Raw genomic sequence first — 19,539 nt, 5'->3', positions numbered from 1 at the left:
AATCAACCAGTCTAAAGACATGCAAACCCAGTCCAGAGATGGGACACTGGGACTCCGAGACTCCCCCTTGCCTGTCCATAGAGACCCCCTGCCCCATAACCACAAGTCCAAAGTCTAAAAGCTCCAAACCGGTTTTCAGAACTCATTTGGCAACAAGTTCTGACATCAACCAAACTGATCAGGTGCCTCAACTTGTTACTATTTAAGGTATTTACCTAGTATAAATATTCATGTATTTCATTAAAGAAATATGAATGCATTTGATTATACAGTGTTGCCCCGGATCCTATTAGAAAGATCATGGTCACATACAACATATGCAGCATATTTTCTTTCAAAGTGCCAAAATTAAGAATTTGGCAGCAAAACGTTCTATGGGCTTCAGCTAAGGGTTTATGGGCACGTCACCAACGGAGCCTGCTGGGGCTTCAGTCTCCTGCCCAGAAAGTTCCCAGCCTACGAGGAGAGGACCCAGGTTTTGAAAGTTGTGAAGCTTATTCAGTTGGAGATGGAGGGTGCTTTAAGAAAAAAATAATACAAAGTTAGCCAGACACGGTGGTACACGCCCCATGTCCAGGCAGCTTGGGAAGCTGAGGCAGGAGGATTTCAAGTTCAAGGCCAGCCTCAGCAACTTAGCATAATTTTAGAAAGGACCAGTGATATTGCTCTGCGGTAAAATGACACTGGTCCCCAGGACCGTGACCACCACCACCACCAACAACAACAACAACAACAATAATAATAACACAAAATTGCAATATAAACTTAGGTAGAGGGTCCTGGACGAGGCACCCCTGGAGGCAGGGCCCTGAAGCTTCAGCTTTGTTTCTTTCCTTGTAAATCTGCATCCGGGGGGGTGACTGAAGCCCTCCCCCCCCCAACAAGTTTTGTTTTCTCATCTGCAAAACGGGACCCTAATGAGGGCATCACCGGGTTACGGTGATTGAGAAGATCCCAGGAGGACACGGAAGCATCTTGAAAAGAGCATCTGACAAAACTTGTGCTCAATAAACCTTAAACCAGTGATGGTCACTGGGCAAAGCCCTCCCCTGGCCCCCCCCCCCCGGCCCCCACCCCATAAGAAGCGCCCCCGATGCAGGGACCCTGAGGTCCTAGAAAATGCAAAAATTCACAAAGGGACACACTTCCCAATGCACCTGAGCCACCTGAGACTTGTCCCGGAGTCCAAAAGCAAACAGGCACAGAAACACCCGCCTGCTTCAGCCCTGCCCGGCAGGCAAGGGTCCCCCCTAGCCTGGATTTTCCAAGGACCCCGCTGCAGGGTCGGTGTGGAGACGGGGATCCTACCAGAGGCCAGCCGCCCCTCACCCCCTGGTTCTTACATTTCAAAAAAAAATAACAACTTGCAATCAACAAAATCTGTGCAAACGGAAAACTCATTAAGCTGTTTCTCACTCAGGGACCCCGGAGGAAGCAAGAGCTCAATAAAACGGATCAATAAGGACAAGTCCATGGGACAGAGGTGGGAACACTTCGTCACGGCGCCAAAGGTAACCAGTCCCGGGCCGCCCCGCTCAGTGGCCACCAGGTCCCCCTGTGCCGGGGACGGGTCTCGCCAGTCTTTTGTCTGATGGGAAGTTTGGGGGGTTTTTGTTTGGTTCTGTTTTTGTTTTTCTAGTTGGTTTTTGGAGTGAAAGGAAGTCAGAGACCACATGCTGTTGGATGGTTTTGATAAATTTTAATTAAAACGGTTATCTGGGGATTATAGGAAAAATGACATTTAGCTGGATGCTGCTGGAGAGGGGGAGCTGAGCCGCTGTTCAATAAGATGTCACCGGAAGGAAATGGAGTCACCTCACTTCACCTCCTGAATCAATAACGCTCACCTCTCCTTCTCCCTCCCTCTCTCTCCCTCTCCCTCTTCCTCTTTCTCTCCCTCTCTCTCTATCTCTCTCTCCTCTTGGTCAGCAAATAAAAGCTGAGTGCTCTGACAGACAAGATTCTCTACAAATTAGAATGTGTGCTGACTCTCCAGAAAACAGCAGGTCCCTTCTCAACCCAAAGCTGCTACTCGCCCCAAAACTTCCGGTTCATCTACTAAATAAGCAAGCATCCCCGAGACAGGAGGTGATGTTTTAGTAGGTGGAGACCCCAATGTGGCTGGGCCTGTCCCTTTCCCGCAAAGCAGACTCGATGCTTGTCCCCGCCCACCTGGCAACAGAAGTGAAGAGCACAGGGAAGCCGTGTGCAAACTCACTTTGAAACTGCAGCAAGGCTGAGCCTGGTTAGCGACTTCTATGCTCAGGAAGCTCTTCACTCGTATTGTCCAATTCTGCCTTCTTAGTAACCCCATGGGACACTCTTCTTATCCTCTGGTGGGAGAGGAGGAAGTGGGAGTTCAGAGAGGTTAAGTGACTTGCGTGAGATCACACAGCTGGGTTGTGGCAGAGGCAGGAGTTCATCTTGGGTCTATTTATTAAACACGGGACTCTTCAACTGCACGTTCCCCCATAATATTACAACGGCCCCTCACGACCATTTCCACCGTTTTCTTGCCCTTTTGTCAGAACGCTCTGTCGAACGCTCTGAGAAGCAAGAGCCTTTGTTTCTATCCCAGAAAGTTGCTATGGAGATACTGCGCGCATCCATCTCCAGAGATGCACAGAGCAGCAGGAGCCACCAACCTTGACAAATATCCTTCAGGAATATTCACGACTAATGCCGGAGGAGGGGAGAATGAACGGCTGAAGCTGAACCCTTACAAAACTGAATTGCCCAGGAAGTGTGTGGGCCAAACCCTGGGGGTGTGGTCCACCCTGGGGGTGTGGGATCACTAAATGAGGACGGAGGAGGCCTGGCTCAGTCGCTGCGACTCCGTTCCCTGGGTGACCTTGTCCCCTCTCCTGACCTCCGTTTCCCCACCCGTAAAGGATGGAGCATTTGGAAATTCCACAGTCCTTGATATGTTTCTGGCACCGTATAGACCGTGACAGGGTCACAGCCATGTTCCAAAGGACCAAGAAAATCGTGTGGATGGGAAGATCAGACCGGGTGGAACACAGCAGGGAGGGGTGAGGTCTGCGGCTTCTCTTTAGCCAGGACATTTTGGCACATGAGAACAAAAACCCAGGGCTTGCCATTTCCAAGAGAAAAAAAAAAAAAAAATCCAAGATTTTTTTAATGTTAAAAAAAAAAAAAAAATCACCTAATGTGTAAAATCCAGTCTGATGAAATATGTCTCCCATGGGCCACAGTCTGCAAGGAACCATTCAGGGAAGACTTTCCCTCTGCCACCAAAAATCAGTCCCTGCTGCTGTGGAACACAGAGGCTGGTTACCATTGCTCTGAGTGAAATATAAAAAAATAGAGAGGCATTTGAGGATGGAAGTCGATTCAGGGGAAGTCCGTTCAATAAAGGGCAAGCAAGACACTCAAGCTTCCCCCCCACACACATTTTTTTTTTTCTGCCACTCTCAATTAATCAGAAGTGTCAGCCCTTCACTTTGGATTTCCTGGCTGGGGTGGTTAATTGAATTTTAATTAATGGCAACTTCAGGAGCACCAGATGAAATCGCGGCTCAGTGAAGATGCGCACACCGCTGTGGCCGTGGAGGGCTCCCCGGAGATCATCCCCGTTCCACCTCCGTTGCTTTGAAGGCGAGTCAACTGAGGCAGGCAGTCCGACCGGCCTCTGGCTCCGAGTCCAGTGCTCCTTGCCAGACTCACGCTGCCCCCGTGACAGTCTGTCCAGGGTTCAAAACGGACATTGAGGAGTCTGGTTTCCAGCGCCAGGACTTTGGCTCAGGAGGGCGGCGGCCTCTGTGTGCCTCCCCTCTCTCCCCTGGGTGGCAGGCAGTGGAGGGGCTGTCAGTCTGACAAGCTCTTGGCCGGTTACGAAGCCAGGACGAAGGGAGCCTTGTTCCAAGCTCCTAATGAATCAAAGGAGAGAACATGCCAACTCGTGGTATTTGCTTTGACTTTGATCACAGGCACTTTGCAACCCGCATGCCCCTTGGAGATCTGGCTAAGCCCAGTTCAAACTCCAGTTCCCCAGTCTGTCACATTCCGCAGCCTTCTGGAACATCACTGAAGACGTAGGGGAGCGGAGAACCGAGCACAGGAAGAGCTCACACCACAGCCTTCCCCCCACCTTCTCCCTCTTCCCCCGCTTTCTCCTTCCCCGGTGCCACCAAGAAACTCCTCCCCTCTTCTACTGCACGGAAGTTCCGCCCACATTCAGGGCCCCGTGGTGGCCCCCGCCTGTAAACCCAGAGACTCAGGAGGCTGAGTTGGGAGGATCACATGTTCGAGGCCAGCCTCAGTGACTTAGGGAGACCCTGTCTCAAAATTTAAAAATGGAAAGGACTGGGGATGTGGCTCAGTGGTAAAGTGCCCCTGGGTTCAATCCCCAGCACAGCTCTGTGTGTGTGTGTGTGTGTGTGTGTGTGTGTGTGTGTTTTCTGATCACACAGTGTGGACTCCCTGAAATGAAACAATTCTCTCCGCCCTCTTCCATGTACAATGACTATATAGTCAATGGCCCCATCTCCCCTGCCCATCTTTCCTGAGCAACAAACACTCGGTGTTTCCTCTAAAGAAGTCATTTGTCTGAACCCTCCCCACAAAGGGCTTTCATTTAAAGTGTTCTCAAATAAAATCATCTTTCTTAATTGAGAGGAAATTGTGGCCCAGCCCGTTTTGCTCCCCTGGAGCAGCCAAGAGCCTACTCTTCCCCACCGAAAACCTGGCACTTTACTAGTTTGTTTGGGGCACGGGGGACTGAATCCAGGGGCGTCTTACCCCTGAGCTACTTCCCCAGTCATTTAGTTTGAGATGGGGTCTCACTAAGTTGCTGAGGCTGGCCTCGAACCTCCCACCTCAGCCTCCCAAGTCTCTGGGACTACGTGCGTGTGCCACCTGGCATTTTTAAATGCTGTAACGAATCATGGCCATGGGATCAAGGGCATGTTCAATGCCACTGAGGAAGCTTTTAAACGGATTTCCGAGTAATCAGCCTTGGTGTTGACCTCGCCTGCGTCTGCACCCTGCCTCTGCGACTTGCTAGCTGTGTGACCTTGGCAAGTTCAGAAGACTCTCTGAACTTGGATCATGAGTGTGAAGAGGACGTGACCTCAGTACATTCGGAAGTGAAACCAGTAATGCAGGAGGGTCCACATGTGACCAGTTCTCTCTGACTCCTTTCCCTCCAAAACCCCACTGTCCCCTTGCACAACTTCCCTGCCTGTCTCTTAGTCCCTTCCAGGCCTTCCCACTCCCCATGGCTTCTTTCCCCCCAAAAACACCTCTCCACCAGACAGACCCCCTTCCCCACCCCACCTCCTGAACGTCAGGCCCGACAGTTCTCAGCTTAGCTTCTCTGGAAAACACCAGTGAACACAGATCTTCACCCTCCAGACCTGAGCATCCACTCGGTGAGCGAGAAGCAGCTACCTGTAATCGGAGGCCAAAACCAAGAGGTGGCCGAGGACATTAGACCCATCCTCCTCTATGGTTTAAAAGTCAACCCCAGCAGTTGTCACAAAAGAAAACTTGAACACCGTTCTGGGCCGGGCCCGGTGCACACACCTGTCGTCCCAGCAGCTCCGGAGGCTGAGGCAGGAGGATGGCGAGTTCAAAGCCAGTCTCAGCCTCAGCCATGATGTGAGGCCCTGTCTCAAAATGATAAAATAAAAAGGGCTGGGGACGTGGTTAAGCACCTTTGGGTTCAATCCCTGGTGCCGCAAAAAATAAAAATAAACATAAAAGTAAAACTGTTCTGGGCCTTGGCAACACCGCTGGAATGCACAGCAGGCTTCCGGGCCAAGACGCGGACCATCGTGCCCACGTCCAACAGCACGAGTCCTGCTTCCATTGTCCCCTGAGTCATCCTGACCTGTGACTAAAGGCCCCTCCGGATCCAGGGTCTGCCTGACGGTGGTGGAAGGAGCCGGACACCGCGGTGAGGGCCGGGTCTCCCCTCCCTGCCTCCCCAGCCTCCTCCCGGCCTTCCTTCCTTCTTTCACTCCACGCTGGCGTCCTCCCTTCTGAAATCGCTCCTCCTCCTCCTCCTCTCTTTCCTTCAGACCAAGAAATTCAAAATCCCCGTCATCAGGGCCACCAGCCGGAGGCTAAGCCGGCGAGGCTCCACCGTCAGCCTGTCCCGGACCAGCGGGGGCTCCTCCCCGCAGAGCAGCATGATCTCCGTGAACCCCGGCTCCGACGAGCCCCCGAGCGTGATCACCCAGGTGACCGGCAGCAGGGACATCGAGGACAACGAGTCCTCCTCCACCAAGCCTGACGAGGAACCCCTGCACATCAGTGAGTCCCACCTGCTGTCCCGCCTGACCCAAGCCCCCAAGCCCTTAGGAGCCCGCCCGGCGCCCTGCCCCCTCCATCAACGCGGCTGGGGTCTCCCAGCCCCTTCGGTTCCTTTGGACCCCTTTCCTTTCCCGCAGTGGAGACGGTGAGCTAACTGTAGCCTGGCTACTCCACCAGGTGGCGGGGCACTGGCTCGGGAGCCCGAGGCAGGAGGATCTCGAGTTCAAAGCCAGCCTCAGCAACTTAGCGAGGCCCTGAGCAACTCAGGCAGACCCTGTGGCTCAGTGAAATACAGAATAGAGCTGGGGAGGTGGCCCAGTGGCCGAGCGCCCCTGAGTTCAATTCCCCATATGCCCCCCCAAAAAAGTGTATCTTATGTAGCCCGTTGTACAGTGGCAGACCACTGTCCTTTCAACACACCATCAACATGAACATTTTTTAAATTTATTTTTATTGTAAACAAATGGGATACATGTTGTTTCTGTTTGCACATGGAGTAACAGCATACCATTTGCGTAGTCATACATTTACATAGGGTAATGGTGTTTGATTCATTCTGTTATTTTTCCTTCCCCCCCACCCCTCCCGCCCCTCTTTTCCCTCTATACAGTCCCTCCTTCCTCCATTCTTGCCCCCCTCTTACCCCCCATTATATGTCATCATCCGCTTATCAGTGAGATCATTCCTCTTTTGGATTTTTGAGATTGGCTTATCTCACTTAGCATGATATTCTCCAATTTCATCCATTTGCCTGCAAATGCCATAATTTTATTATTTTTTATAGCTGAGTAATATTCCATTGTATATATATACCACAGTTTCTTTATCCATTCATCAACTGAAGGACATCTAGGTTGGTTCCACAGTCTGGCTATGGTGAATTGAGCAGCTATGAACATTGATGTGACTGTATCTCTGTAGTGTGCTGATTTTAAGTCCTTTGGGTATAGGCCGAGGAGTGGGATAGCTGGGTCAAATGGTGGTTCCGTTCCAAGTTTTCTAAGGAATCTCCACACTGCTTTCCAGAGTGGCTGCACTAATTTGCAGTCCCACCAGCAATGTATGAGTGTACCTTTTTCCCCACATCCTCGCCAACACCTATTGTTGCTTGTGTTCTTGATAATCACCATTCTAATTGGGGCGAGATAGAATCTTAGGGTAGTTTTGATTTGCATTTCTCTTATTACTAAAGATGGTGAACATTTTTTCATATGATGTAAACTTTTTTAGTGAGACATTGTATATTATTTTTCACGCTAAGTGTTCCAAACTTGGTACCTGCTTTTCAAAGCAGCTTCCTCAGGGAGTCATGTCAATGCCGCAGAAGTCACTCCTTTTAAATGTGCAGCTGCATGACTCCAGGAAGTGTGCAGAGTGGTGCAGCCATGGCCACAATCCGATTTTAGAAGGTTGCGGTTAACCCAGAAGAAAACCTTAACGGCGTGGCCACACGCAGCGCCTTCTCCTCCCCACCCAGAGCCCCCCGGTGGCCACGAGTGTACTGTCTCCAGATTGGTCTCACCCCGGAACGAGACTGTCCAGGGTTGGTCACAAACTGGGGGACACAGACACTTCGGAAAACCCGAAGGCTTCGTTGAAAGCCTTGGGCACTTGCTCAGGAAGACAATGCAAACACACACACACTCACACATACACACACTCACACACACTCTCACTCACACATACACACACTCGCACACACACTCACTCACACATACACACACTCGCACACACACTCACACACACTCACACACACACTCACACATACACACACTCGCACACACACACACTCACACATACACACACTCGCACACACACTCACACACACCCACACACACTCTCACTCACACACACACTCATATACACACACTCTTACTCACCCACACACATATATACACGCTCACACATGTACTCACACAATACACACATACACACTCACACACACAAACACACACACTCACACACACATACACACACATACACTCACACTCACACACTCACATACACAGAGACACACACACTTATATACACACTCACACACACACTCATATACATTCACGGCCTCTGCAAAACCACTGACCTGGGTGCACAGGACAGTGCCTGGCTGACCCTTAGTAGTGTCCCCGCTGAGCCCTGCTTGGCTAGTCTCCCTTCACACCTGTGCGGTGCCCGGGCTCCAGGGGGTGGGTAAGGAGGTCAAGGGAGGCCAAGAGTCTGTAGAGGGTCAGAGCAGTAAGTGGGCAGTGGGCAGGACGCAGAGTAATAACTGCCAATCAGAAAGATCCGCCCCCTTCCCCTCGTCACCAGCGAAGAGGCCCCAAGCCCTGGAAAGCCGCTCTCGGCACACACCCATCAGCCGATGCATTTATACGTCTTGATAGATCATACATAAAGGGAGCATGACCTCCCATTCTTCTGATTGTACGTGTTGCAGGATCACGTGGGTCATGCAGTCATACGTGCACATGAGGTAGTAATGTCTGTTTTTCTCCACTGTCCTTCCTTCCCCCATGCCCCTTCCCCTGCCTTCACTCCCCTCTCTACCTAATCTGAAGTAACTTTCTTCTCCGCCCCACCTCCTTATTGTGAATTAGCTTCCACATGTCAGAGAAAACATTTGGCCTTTGGTTTTTTTGGTTTTGGCTTATTTCACTTAGCCAAAACCAAAAAACCAAAGTCAACTCCCTCCACTTACCAGCAAATGCCAGAATTTCATTCTTCTTTAAAGCTGAGTAATATTCCCTTGTGCATATGTACCACATTTTCTTCATCCATTCATCTGTTGAAGGGACATAGGTTGGTTCCATAGTTTTGCTATCGTGAATTGAGCTGCTATAAACATTGATGTGGCTGTGTCACTGTAGTGTGCTGATTTTAAGTCCTTTGGGTATAAACCAAGGAGTGGGGTGGTGGGGTCAAATGGAGGGTCCATTCTGAGTGTGCTGAGGAATCTCCACACTGCTTTCCACAATGGTTTTGCACACGCTCTCCACTTTTCCACAGTCTCCACCACTCCCTATTACACCACTTATTACTAACAGTCAAGGAGAATGTCACCAGTTGTCACCACATTTGCCCTTCCATTTCCCTGAAGATGATGGTGATGAGGACTGTGGTGACAAATTAATAGCGAACACCTAAGAGGACTTTTATGTGTCAACTCCTTTCTATGTGTATGGACTCATTTAAGCCTCACAACATTTTTGGCCAATTTACACAAGAGAACATTGTAGCACAGAGAGATTAAGTTATTTTCCCAAAGTCACACAGCTGGTAAACAATGGAGCCAGAGTTTGGACTCAGGAAAACTGACTCTATAAGTCCCACAAAATCTCTGTGCTTTCCTCAAATCTCTAGGACAAAAGGTAAGAAATGGAACAAACTCAAGAGAAATTTCACCCTGACTCTTCAGTCTGGTGGATGCCTACTCAGTCTTCAAGACCCAGCTTGAGCCTCTCAATGAATCAGGCAGGAACTTCTTTGGGCTGATTTAAAAAAAAAAAAAAAAACTGACTTTTAAAAAAAATAAAAGTTTATTTTCCTTACCAATGAGAGAATACCAGTCTAAGGCTGGGAAGGTGACTTCCAAAGGATCATCAGAGACTCCTACCTTCTTCTGTCTTTTTACCCTCCCACCTTCAACGTCACTTCACGATCCAAAATGGCTGCTGGAACTCCAGCCATCACACCCACATTCTAGATTGGAAGCAAAAGGAGGGAGACAAAATATTGTTTAAGCAAACCTTCTCAGAGGCTCCACGCTACCCTTCTACTAAAGTCTCGCTGTGCAAAACTTAGTCACAAGGCCACACCCAATGGCAGACGATGATGGAATCTATCACTAAGGAATAAGGGGGAAGGACGTGTGAGATTCCTGCAGGTGCAGACATCTTATTTACCTCCCAGCTGGGGCAGGTGCACAAGGGTGGCCGGGAAATGCCTTTCCACCAGGGACCTACTGCCAGGAGGCGAAGTCCTTCTACTTTCACCTCCTCACCTCTCTCCACTTACTTCTTCACCTGCCTCCTCTTTGTCACAGCTTTGACAAAATTAGATTAATTTCCCAGCCCCTCACTGCCTTCCAGAACCTCCTCAAATTGATTCTGAATTCATGAATTCTACTCGGAGAGACGCGCCATTTGGCCGAGGTCTAATGTGCAGGGCCGGCTGCATAATGAAGTCTTCGTGGATGCAAATCACTGGCGACAGAGGGTGGTGGCCTCTGGCTGGCTGATCCCTTCCCCCAAATCAATGGCAGGGCAATTCCCAAGAACCCGAAGCCCAGGCCAGGGCTCCTGCCAGCCGGGGAAGCAGGGGAGAGGCTCACTTGAAATAGCTACTCAAGGCGCGGGGCCTCTGCCATCTCAGGTCCCCCAGAATCAGGCGGTGGAGCAAAAAGGACCTCCCTTACTTTCCCCTCAAAAGAAGCATGGGACTTAGTCGCTCCGGGGTGGGAGTCTTGGACCGGCTGGAGAAGGGAGGGCGGATTTCTCCTCTCTGAGGATGTGATTTGGGAATGCAGGACACCCGAGCCCCAGAGGCGTGGGTCACGGCTCCCCAGACCCCGGGAGCTGAGAAGCCAGCTGGTCCCTCTGCGTGCCAGCACCCACCGCAGGGCTGCCTCCCTCCTCAGGGAAACGCCTTCCCAACGAGCTTCCCCCAGGCAGCCTTGAGCGGCCCCGAGACTTTCTTCTGCTTCCCACGCTGCCAACCACCTCTGCCAACCGTCGGTGACCGGTCGGCACCAGAGACGGGCAGGAAGCTGGGGAACGTGCGTGGTGCCCAGAGCAGGGAGCTCAGCGTAGGTTTGTCCAGAGGGTGTCCAGTGTGCCAGGTCACGGGGGGCATTTACTACACCCACCCACCCCCGGCTTGGTGCCTATGGACAGGGCAGAGGAAAGGGCGGCGGGCAAGTTTCACTGCTGGGTCCCCAAGAGAAGGGAAGAAAGGAGGTGCGGCTCCCTCCCTAATGGGCTTCTGGATGCACCCTGAGGATTCTGGCATGTGGTCGGTCACACGACAAGACAGAAACCAAGGTTAGACCCAGGTGAAATGGGATCACCACCCGGTGAGGGGGGCACACGCCTGTCATCCCAGCAGCTCCGGAGGCTGAGGCAGGAGGATCGTGAGTTCAAAACCAGCCTCTGCCAAAGCGAGGCCCTAAGCAACTCAGCAAGACCCAGTCTCTAAATAAAATGCAAAAAAGGGCTGTGGATGTGGCTCAGTGGTTCAGTGCCACTGGGTTCAATCCCCAGTTTGAGAGAGAGAGAGAGAGAGAGAGAGAGAGAGAGAGAGAGAGAGAGAGAGAGCATCACACCCGCAAATTGAAGGTAGAGCAGAAAATGGCTAACTACAGGCGTTTGTTACAGCCTAGAGAGCCCCGTAGCTGCTAAGGAAAAGCTGCCTTTCCCTAAGGCCCGCTGACCGCATCCGCGCACACAGCTGGGCCTCCAGGCATGGCCTCCAAGACCCAAGCTGCAGCCGTCCGCACTATGCTGTTGTCCTTCATGGACACCCAAATCCAGCCCTGTCCCCAGATCCTTCACTCAGACCCCACATGCAGGTGCTGTCGATAGAAAGAAATGAGATGTGGTTCCTGGCTACGCACCCGGACAGCCTGGGAGGGAAGACCCCCGGGGAACAGGCAAAGCCCTCTGCCACCTGAGCGCTGCAAGGGAGGTCAGGAGAGCTGGCGGCGGCTCCACAGGCAGGGACCCACCAGGTGCGGCAGGCGGAGAGGGGACACTGAGAACGGGTCTGTGGGCAGTGCAGGAAACCCACATCCCCCACTCTGCCGTCTGTTCTGAGGTGAGGCAAGCGCCACTCACATGTTCCATCCAGACGGAAACAAAAATCAGAAGTCGTTTGTCCTCGGTGGAGCCAGACACGTCGTGGGGGGTTTGTGTTGGTTTTCAGTCTTGTTTTTCGTTCGTTCGTTTGTTTATGTATTTACTTGGTCCCGGGTATTGAACCCAGGGGTGCTTAACCATGGAGCCACCTCCCCAGCCCTTTTTTATTGTATTTAGAGACAGGGTCTCGCTGAGTTGCTTAGGGCCTCGCTTTGGCAGAGGCTGGCTTTGAACTCGCGATCCTCCTGCCTCAGCCTCCCGAGCCGCTGGGATGACATGCGTGCGCTTTGCTCTTTTCAGAATGCAAACAGGTTGTACTGCAAACAACAAATGTTTAAGACCCCCCACCACCTGCAGATGCTTTAATTCCATTAACTGCTGGTTGTGGTCTCCTTCTTGGCTCCTGGCATTACTTGAAAACTGTCCCCAAAGTCTCCCCCCTTTTTTAATTTCCCGGGATACCTCTGGTCTTCCCATGGCTGGCTGGCTGTGAGCTTCCCTCTCCTCTCATTCCAAGCCCCTTCTTCCCTCTCCTTGTCCTTAAACCTGGACAGAAATTCAGGAGAAGATGGCCACCAAGTAAGGGCCTCACGCTGTGATGCTTCTGCATGGGGGACAGCGAAACCCCAGGGGGAGGAGGAAGTCCAGAAGCTTCTGCGTCCAGCAGGTGCCTTGCTTGGGAGAGGAAATGAGTGAGGGGCACGGGATCTGCAAACACGTTGTCCACGTAACACTGGGGGTGGAAGACATGGCTGCCTCCAGCCATGTTTCACTTTTTAACTTTGGAGGACGTCAGTGTGTGCACGTCCTGGGTGCTGTAACAAGTACCACAGCCGGAAGTGCCACGGATGACGGACATCCAGACTCAAGGTGTCGCAAGGGCCATGCTTCCTCTGAAAGGCACAGGGGAGCCCCCGCCCCTCCTCTGCCTTCTGGCGGTTGCCAGGAAGCCAAGGGGATCTCTGCCCACCATGGCATGGCCATCTGGCCCTCCTCCCTCTGAGCTTGTCCCCCTCCTCTTATTATGTGGACATTGTTTTATTGGATAAAGGGTCCACCATACCCCCCTATGATCTCACCTTAACTCCCGAGGCTACGGTAGCTCTATTTCCAAATAAGGTCACTTTCTGAGACGCTGGAGATTGGGACTTGAACATGCCTTTTGGGAGACACGATTCAAGCCATAACGGTCAGGTCTGAAGGAAAATCCCCATACATTTAAAAATCAAATGATATTAAGTCGGGTCACACGGTGAGGAGCGGGGAGAGCCCCCCGGGGCTGAAGGACACATGTCTAAGGCCACAGGTCACAGCAGCAGGAATGAGGTCAACACAGCCCCGTCCGGGGTTGTCTCCTGGGGAAGCAGGGGATCTGGCTCTTCATGGGAAACCTGGCGGTCGTGAAAGGTTCGCAGGCGTCTCGAATCAGATCAAACGCATTCGCGAGCTGGGCCGAGCCCGCGAATCACCAGTCTGGAAACCGAGGCCTCTGGAGACCAGAGAGGATTTCTCCCCAGAATCGGAAGCTGTTCTTTCTGGTTGCGTAGAGTCCAAGGGGAGAAAAGGGAGACAAGGAGCAAGCCAGATCCTCAAGGCTGTATGGTAACATGGCCAAAAGAAAGATGGTGGATCATGGAGGGGTTTTAATAAAGCAGGAGAGCCAGGTGGTCAGGCCTACGACCTGCCAAACAGCATGGGCCGCCGCCTCTGGGCCCCAGGGGAATGTCTCCGGCTCTCTGGGGAGGGGGCCCTAGCGTGCACTAGCGTGCACACTCCTGTCCCCGAGGTGCCCTCCAGTCCAGCGTAACCCCTCGTGTTCCCGTCAGACCTGCAGAAACTCCTGGAGATGGTTCGGGAAGACGCCCGGAGGACAGTCATGATGGAAAATGGGATGCAGAGGAAAGCCCCCAGGTATGTGCAAAGTCAGCCCGGCAATAATGGCTCCAACGGCAGAGGCTGCCCGTTCTTGAGCAGCCTCTCAGCTGCGCGCTTCGTTCAGGTGGCTCACCTCCCTGAGCCTACAACAGCCCCACCAGGTAGGTACTCCTCTCTTTATTTTTGCAAATAAGGCAACAAGGCTCAGAGAGGCTAAGTGACATGTTCAAGGTTGCACAGCTAGTGCATGACGGGGTTGCGGCCATCCTCCTCACCGCTCTGCCTGGGGGGCATCCTGTGGCTTTGCGGCCACTCTTGCCATGAATACTCATGAATATGCATAGACTGTGCACTCACTACCATCACAAGAAGCGTCAGGGGTATCGAGCCAGCTGTAACCCCAGCTGCTCTGGTGTGGAAGGATTCCAAGTTCAAGGTCACCCTGGGAAACTTAAGGAGGTCCTGTCTCAAAATAAAAGACAGAAAGGGCCAGGGGTAGAGCGCTTGCCTGGGTTTCAACCCCAGTACCAAAAAAATACAATAAGGGCATCCATCTAGCCTGGGGTGGAGACGGGGATCCGTTTTCTCTTTCCTTGGAAGAAAGCTGAAGCTGGGATTTGGATCAGGCAAGAAGAGCTAGCTGCCAAAGACGGCAGGACCCAGGCGAGGCTGAGGAGAAGTCTCCACAGAGAGCATGGGGACGGGGGGCTGGGGAGTCTCCTCCGAGGAACTGGAACGCAGCCGATGGGTGAAGGGAGGCGCCTGCTGACCCCGGGCTCCCGTCCTGGGTGCCCTCACCCCCAGGACCCTCATCCCAAGAGCAACAGGGACCCTGGGGAATCTCGAGTGGCCCCAAGGAGGAAGTGCCAGACTCAATCCTGAGGGGCTGTCCTTCAGGGGGGACGCTGGACCTCTGACTCCCCAGCCCTTCCAAGAGGAGGCAGGCCAGAGTCCGAGCTCCCTCCTGGGCGTCGATCCCCCTGAGCAAGCAAATGACTTCCTGGAAACAAGCGAGTTGGGAGGAGGTCCATCATCGCCTTCAGCCTGCTGGGTGCCGGCTGTGACTTATTAGCTATCGTTATTGCCGTGATTACAGTTCGCCACGCTGGCGCGCCGCCCGCCCCCCCTCTGCCTGCTGGTGATCAATCTGCTGCAGCCGAACTCGCTCGGGGGCTCGGGAGGTGGCCCTCGGAGGCACAGAGACACCGTCAGCCCACAGGAGCCCCGCTGCTGTCCCTGACCGGCCAGCAACAGAGACAGACAGTAACGATGAACAGCTCCCCAGCCAGGCTGGCTTTGGAGTTAGGCCGATGGGGGTCCAAAACCTGGTGTCCTTGGACGAGTCACTGAGACTTTTTCTGAACCTGCCATCTTCTCATCTATAAAATGAGATCACGTGGCATCCAAACACTGACTTTGGAACCGAATGTTCTTAGGGACCATCTCCCCACTATCAACTCATTGCTGTGTGATGTTGGGCAAGTGGCTTCACCTCTCAGATCTGATTCCCAATTCTGTAAAAACGTAGCTCTTTAGCAACTGATTCCAAAGGGCCAGGGTGGGAATTACATGATATTATTCTTGTGAAGTATCGTGGGTGTTAGGTACACAGTATCTGCTTCCGGGAGCCATTTGAAGCACACAGTGAGCTCATGTAGCTTTTTACGTGGCTCACAGTAGGCACTCAGTAAACCGCGGGGGTGAGGCAGGAGGGACGGCCGTTACTTTGATTTCCTACCTGGTGCCCTGTGGAGTCTTCGCTGCACCTTGCTGAGGCAGGTCCCCTTAGCCGTCACCAGTGGCCCGTCTCACAGATGGAGAGGAACGGCCACGAGTGACCTCCTAAAGACAGAGTCACCCTCGAGCCTGGTTCTCAGGAGCCCGTCACGTGGCCTCCGCTTCGATTTAATGATGACATAACCATGTTACAGAGCAAGCCCTGAGGAAGTTCCCCTTCCTCACTACCTCCTCCGAGGGGAAGGAACCTCCCCAGCCACTCCCTGAGCCAAGGCAGAGACGAAGGCACAGCGGCAGGGAAGCCGCAGGAAGGGGCCCCCCCATCTTTGCCCCTCGCTTTGGAATCTGGACTTTTTTCTTGCTTCATGCACCCAATCTGCTCCCATCGAGGTGGACAGAGAATCCTGGGGTTTCTAGGAACCCCCCAAAGCCAGCCTTGTCCAGCCCCCAGCCTCCAGGCCCCACGGTCCCCTGGACATGGAAGAAGACCGTGTTTTCTTGAAATCTTCTCTTGGTGTGTCCCAGGGGTGTCTGGAGATCAGAATCGGTTGTGGGTGTTTTCAGAGAAAGCAAATGTCCAGCCCTGTCCCAGACTCCCCGTCAGACACGCCAAAGGTTTTCAACAGGCGCCTCACGGGGACACGTGCACAGAATGCTGGGACTTCTACAGGGGAGTGCGTGTGTGTGTGAGAGAGAGAGAGAGATTCAGGGGGAAGCACGTGTGTATGTGTGTGTGTGATTCTCGGTGTGCATGTGCATGTGGAATTTTGGGAGTGTGTATATTCTAGGGGGTGTGTGCTATTGTTGGTGTAGGGGTGTATGTGGAATTCAAGGGATGTGTGTGTGTAGTTTTAGGGTGTGTGTGCCATTTCAGGGAGGTGTGTGTCCAATTCTAAATGTAGGGGAATGTAGGGGTGCGTGCACAGGTATGGAATTCTAGGTGTGTGTGTGTGTGTGTGTGTGTGTGTGTGTGTGTGTGTGTGTGTGTGTGTTTGTGGGTGGTATGATTCTAGGGGTGTGTGTGCATAGTTTTAAATGCAGCTTCCAGGGCCCACCCCAGGCCAAGTGCATCCGAAGCTCTGGAAACTCGGCCCAGGGCGCGAGCTAGCAGACTTCGCGGTGATTCCTCTGTAGGGGGCTCTGAAGAGCCCTCTCTGGAAGGACCCTCGCCACCCGCGCTGCTCTCTGCTGCGGGAGGAGCTTCGTGGTCCGGGGTTGTTAAAGGACCTCTCTTGCTTTGCAGCATCCTGTCGGTGCTCAGACAGACCAAGAGCGATTCCGCCTGCAAGGAGGGGCAGGCCACCCACAAGTCCAGGTAGGTAGGCCAGAGCCTGCGCAGGTGGGGCGGGAGGCGCTCTCCACTACAGGGGCCAGGGCGGAGCTGCCCCTCCACGGGCCATGCGACACAGGGCGGGGAGGGGCACTTGTTCCTTCGTGGGACCTCACTGGGAGCCAGCCCCTCGATTCAGGGCCGAGGCTGTGTATCCTGGTGGCCGTGCCCTCAAGTCCGTCCCATCGGGTTAAAAGCTTCCCGCCGGGAGGGCAGCGTAGGACTCGCCCATCCCTCTTTTTTAAACATGAACTTCGTTCAGCATGCTTGACGTTCACAACACCATGTGATTGGACACAGGTAGACAGGTCTGGGGGGACTTCACACCAAATGAGATACCCTCCCCCTCTCTGTGGGGGCAATTGGAGAAGGGGCGTGGAGATTTTTCCAGCTCATTTATTCCTTTAGAGCCTATTCTAAGATCCTCTCCTCGTGCCAAGAATCGTGCTAGGTGTGGAAGCTTCAGTAGCAAACAAAACAAATATTCTCTGCCCTCACGGATCTCACTGACTGGACATTTTGGGGGCCACGGATCCCCTGATAGTCAGAGGAAGCCTATGCATTTATTTCCAGAAAATGTATAGTATGCATACTATACATGCTCACTCTGAATTACAAAGAATTACTAAGATTTCTTTAGAACATAGATTACTGTATCGCAGCCAAAGTTGGCACATAGTAATCTCTGAGCTTCTTTCGCAACGCATTATATAATAAGACTGAACAGCAGGTCTAATAACTACTGTGATTTTTGGATTATTGTTGAGTGTAAATGATTCTTCAAAATATTTCCCACAATTGTAATGCAATATGCAAATGCCTGTGATTTCCATTTCAGTTAAAGACTAGTTAAAATACAGATGGAGTTTTGTTTTGTTCTTTCCCATCTGCATTCATGGGCCCCTTAAATTCCACCCATGCTTAGGAATTGCTAGTTTGATAGGGGTGACCAGCATGCCGAGCAGCCCCACAGTGAGCCACAAATCACAACTAAAAAGTGGGGAGGTTTGGAAGGACTCCTAACCACCAGGGCCCCAGCCAAGACTGAGCTGGACGTTTAAGCGGAGACCTGAAGAGCAGAGAATTGGCTGGTCTACGAGGTGGGAGGTGGGAGGTGGGAGGTGGGAGGTGGAGATGGCACCCGGCACCCGGCACCCGGCACCCGGCACCCGGCACCCGGCACCTGGCAAGGGTGTAGCATGTTCAAAGGGCCAGAGGCAGAAGGGCCTCAGAGGCACTGAGCAAGGGCAAAGGGTCTTTGCTGTTTCCCTCTGTTTATGGCCAACTCACTACAGCATATGACTCTCACCTCCCACGTCCTCTCTGAGCCATTGTTGAAGCTCTAGAAAAAGAGAGCCATCTACGGAAGAAGGTTGGAGCCAACACAGACCTCCAGAGGACTGGTCTGCAGGGCCTGGGGCAGCTGAATCCAGCACACAGGCCTTCTGGATATTGTTAGCAGGGCCCTGCTTCCTGTCCAGGTGGGGTAAGGGTTGGCCCACTGCCTGCCAGGCCCAAGACCTCTAGATCCAGTCCCACGGGCTCCTAGAAAGAGCAGTAAAGGCCAGGACCTTTCCTACCTGACAGCGGGCCAGGCCTGCGTGCCTGAAGAAGTCCCAAATGCGCCAAGGTCAGAAAAAAAAATAGGAGTAATAAGAGCCTGAACAACTGGAAGCACTCAAATAAAGTGGCCGCGTCCGCTATTCAAGTATTTGGAAAAACAAAGGGAGACAGGGAGGTAAAGAAGGTGCTAGACGCAGTCACTCAGGGCCCACATCACTAAAGGGGAGAAAGACGCAGAGAGAGAGGGGCCTGAGCGGGACCGGCATCCCCTCCCGGGAACCTGCCCAAGTGGGACCACAGGGCGGACCGGCCACTCGGGGTGTTGGTCAGCGCACACCTAGACAGGGCCAGGCTGATGACAGGTGGGGACACAGAGGGGCCTGGCTCTGAATCCAGCTCTGTCTGCCTTCAAAGCAGAGCCTCCTGCCGCTGTGCAGAGGCAGAGGGTGGAAGCTGGACCCAGGGGTCCGGGCCTGCAGGACTTGTTCTGGAACATAAAGCAGGGCGGGATGGAGTAGGTGGACAAGGAGCCTCAAGGGCCTCGGGGGCAGAGGTGGGGCCAGAGCCCAGGCCAAGGAGTGGGACACACAGGGAGTTCCGGAGCCTCGGCCACCCCCTTCCCTGAATCTTGGGGGCTAGCAGGAGCCGGGAGAGCAGCCTTCTCGTGAAAAGCAGGCTCGGGGCAACTTGAAACCATCCCTTGGTGTTTCAGTGAGAGATCCAGCACCACCAGCGGAGAGAGCCACACCCAGGTAGTCCAGAAGAAGTCCAAGGGGTAAGTCAGGCGCCAGAGGCAGACCCTCTACCTCCCGGCCAAGGAAGCGAGCCAAAGCAGACAGACTCTGCAGCTACCAGCAGCACCCAAGGACCAAGGATCCCCAGGGCAAGGCCTCACAGAGAGGCTGA

At 53.0% G+C, this 19,539-nt stretch overlaps 1 protein-coding gene and 1 long non-coding RNA gene across 5 annotated transcripts in view; one reads left to right on the top strand and one right to left on the bottom strand.

The window, feature by feature from the left end:
• Window positions 1-19,539, bottom strand: part of LOC306668542 — an 82,102-nt gene that overhangs the window by 9,407 nt on the left and 53,156 nt on the right. Inside the window, exon 2 of one of the 2 annotated variants that reach the window (XR_013765891.1) lies at window positions 9,826-9,975. The exons of the other annotated variant lie outside the window; for it this stretch is intronic. This is a non-coding gene — a long non-coding RNA (uncharacterized lncRNA). The remainder of the gene's footprint in view (window positions 1-9,825; window positions 9,976-19,539) is intronic. 2 annotated transcript variants of the gene reach the window in all.
• Window positions 1-19,539, top strand: part of CCDC60 (coiled-coil domain containing 60) — a 146,068-nt gene that overhangs the window by 119,673 nt on the left and 6,856 nt on the right. For all 3 annotated transcript variants that reach the window (XM_079152033.1, XM_079152034.1, XM_079152032.1), the window contains 5 exons: window positions 1,421-1,511; window positions 6,045-6,279; window positions 13,955-14,039; window positions 16,984-17,055; window positions 19,346-19,408. In XM_079152033.1, the coding sequence (XP_079008159.1) occupies window positions 1,421-1,511; window positions 6,045-6,279; window positions 13,955-14,039; window positions 16,984-17,055; window positions 19,346-19,408 (546 nt within the window). The remainder of the gene's footprint in view (window positions 1-1,420; window positions 1,512-6,044; window positions 6,280-13,954; window positions 14,040-16,983; window positions 17,056-19,345; window positions 19,409-19,539) is intronic.

The sequence above is a fragment of the Sciurus vulgaris genome, assembly GCF_902686455.1.
Source record: "Sciurus vulgaris genome assembly, chromosome: 8".
In the NCBI taxonomy this organism is placed as follows: Eukaryota; Metazoa; Chordata; class Mammalia; order Rodentia; family Sciuridae; genus Sciurus; species Sciurus vulgaris.
This window is presented reverse-complemented; position numbering and strand designations above follow the sequence as displayed.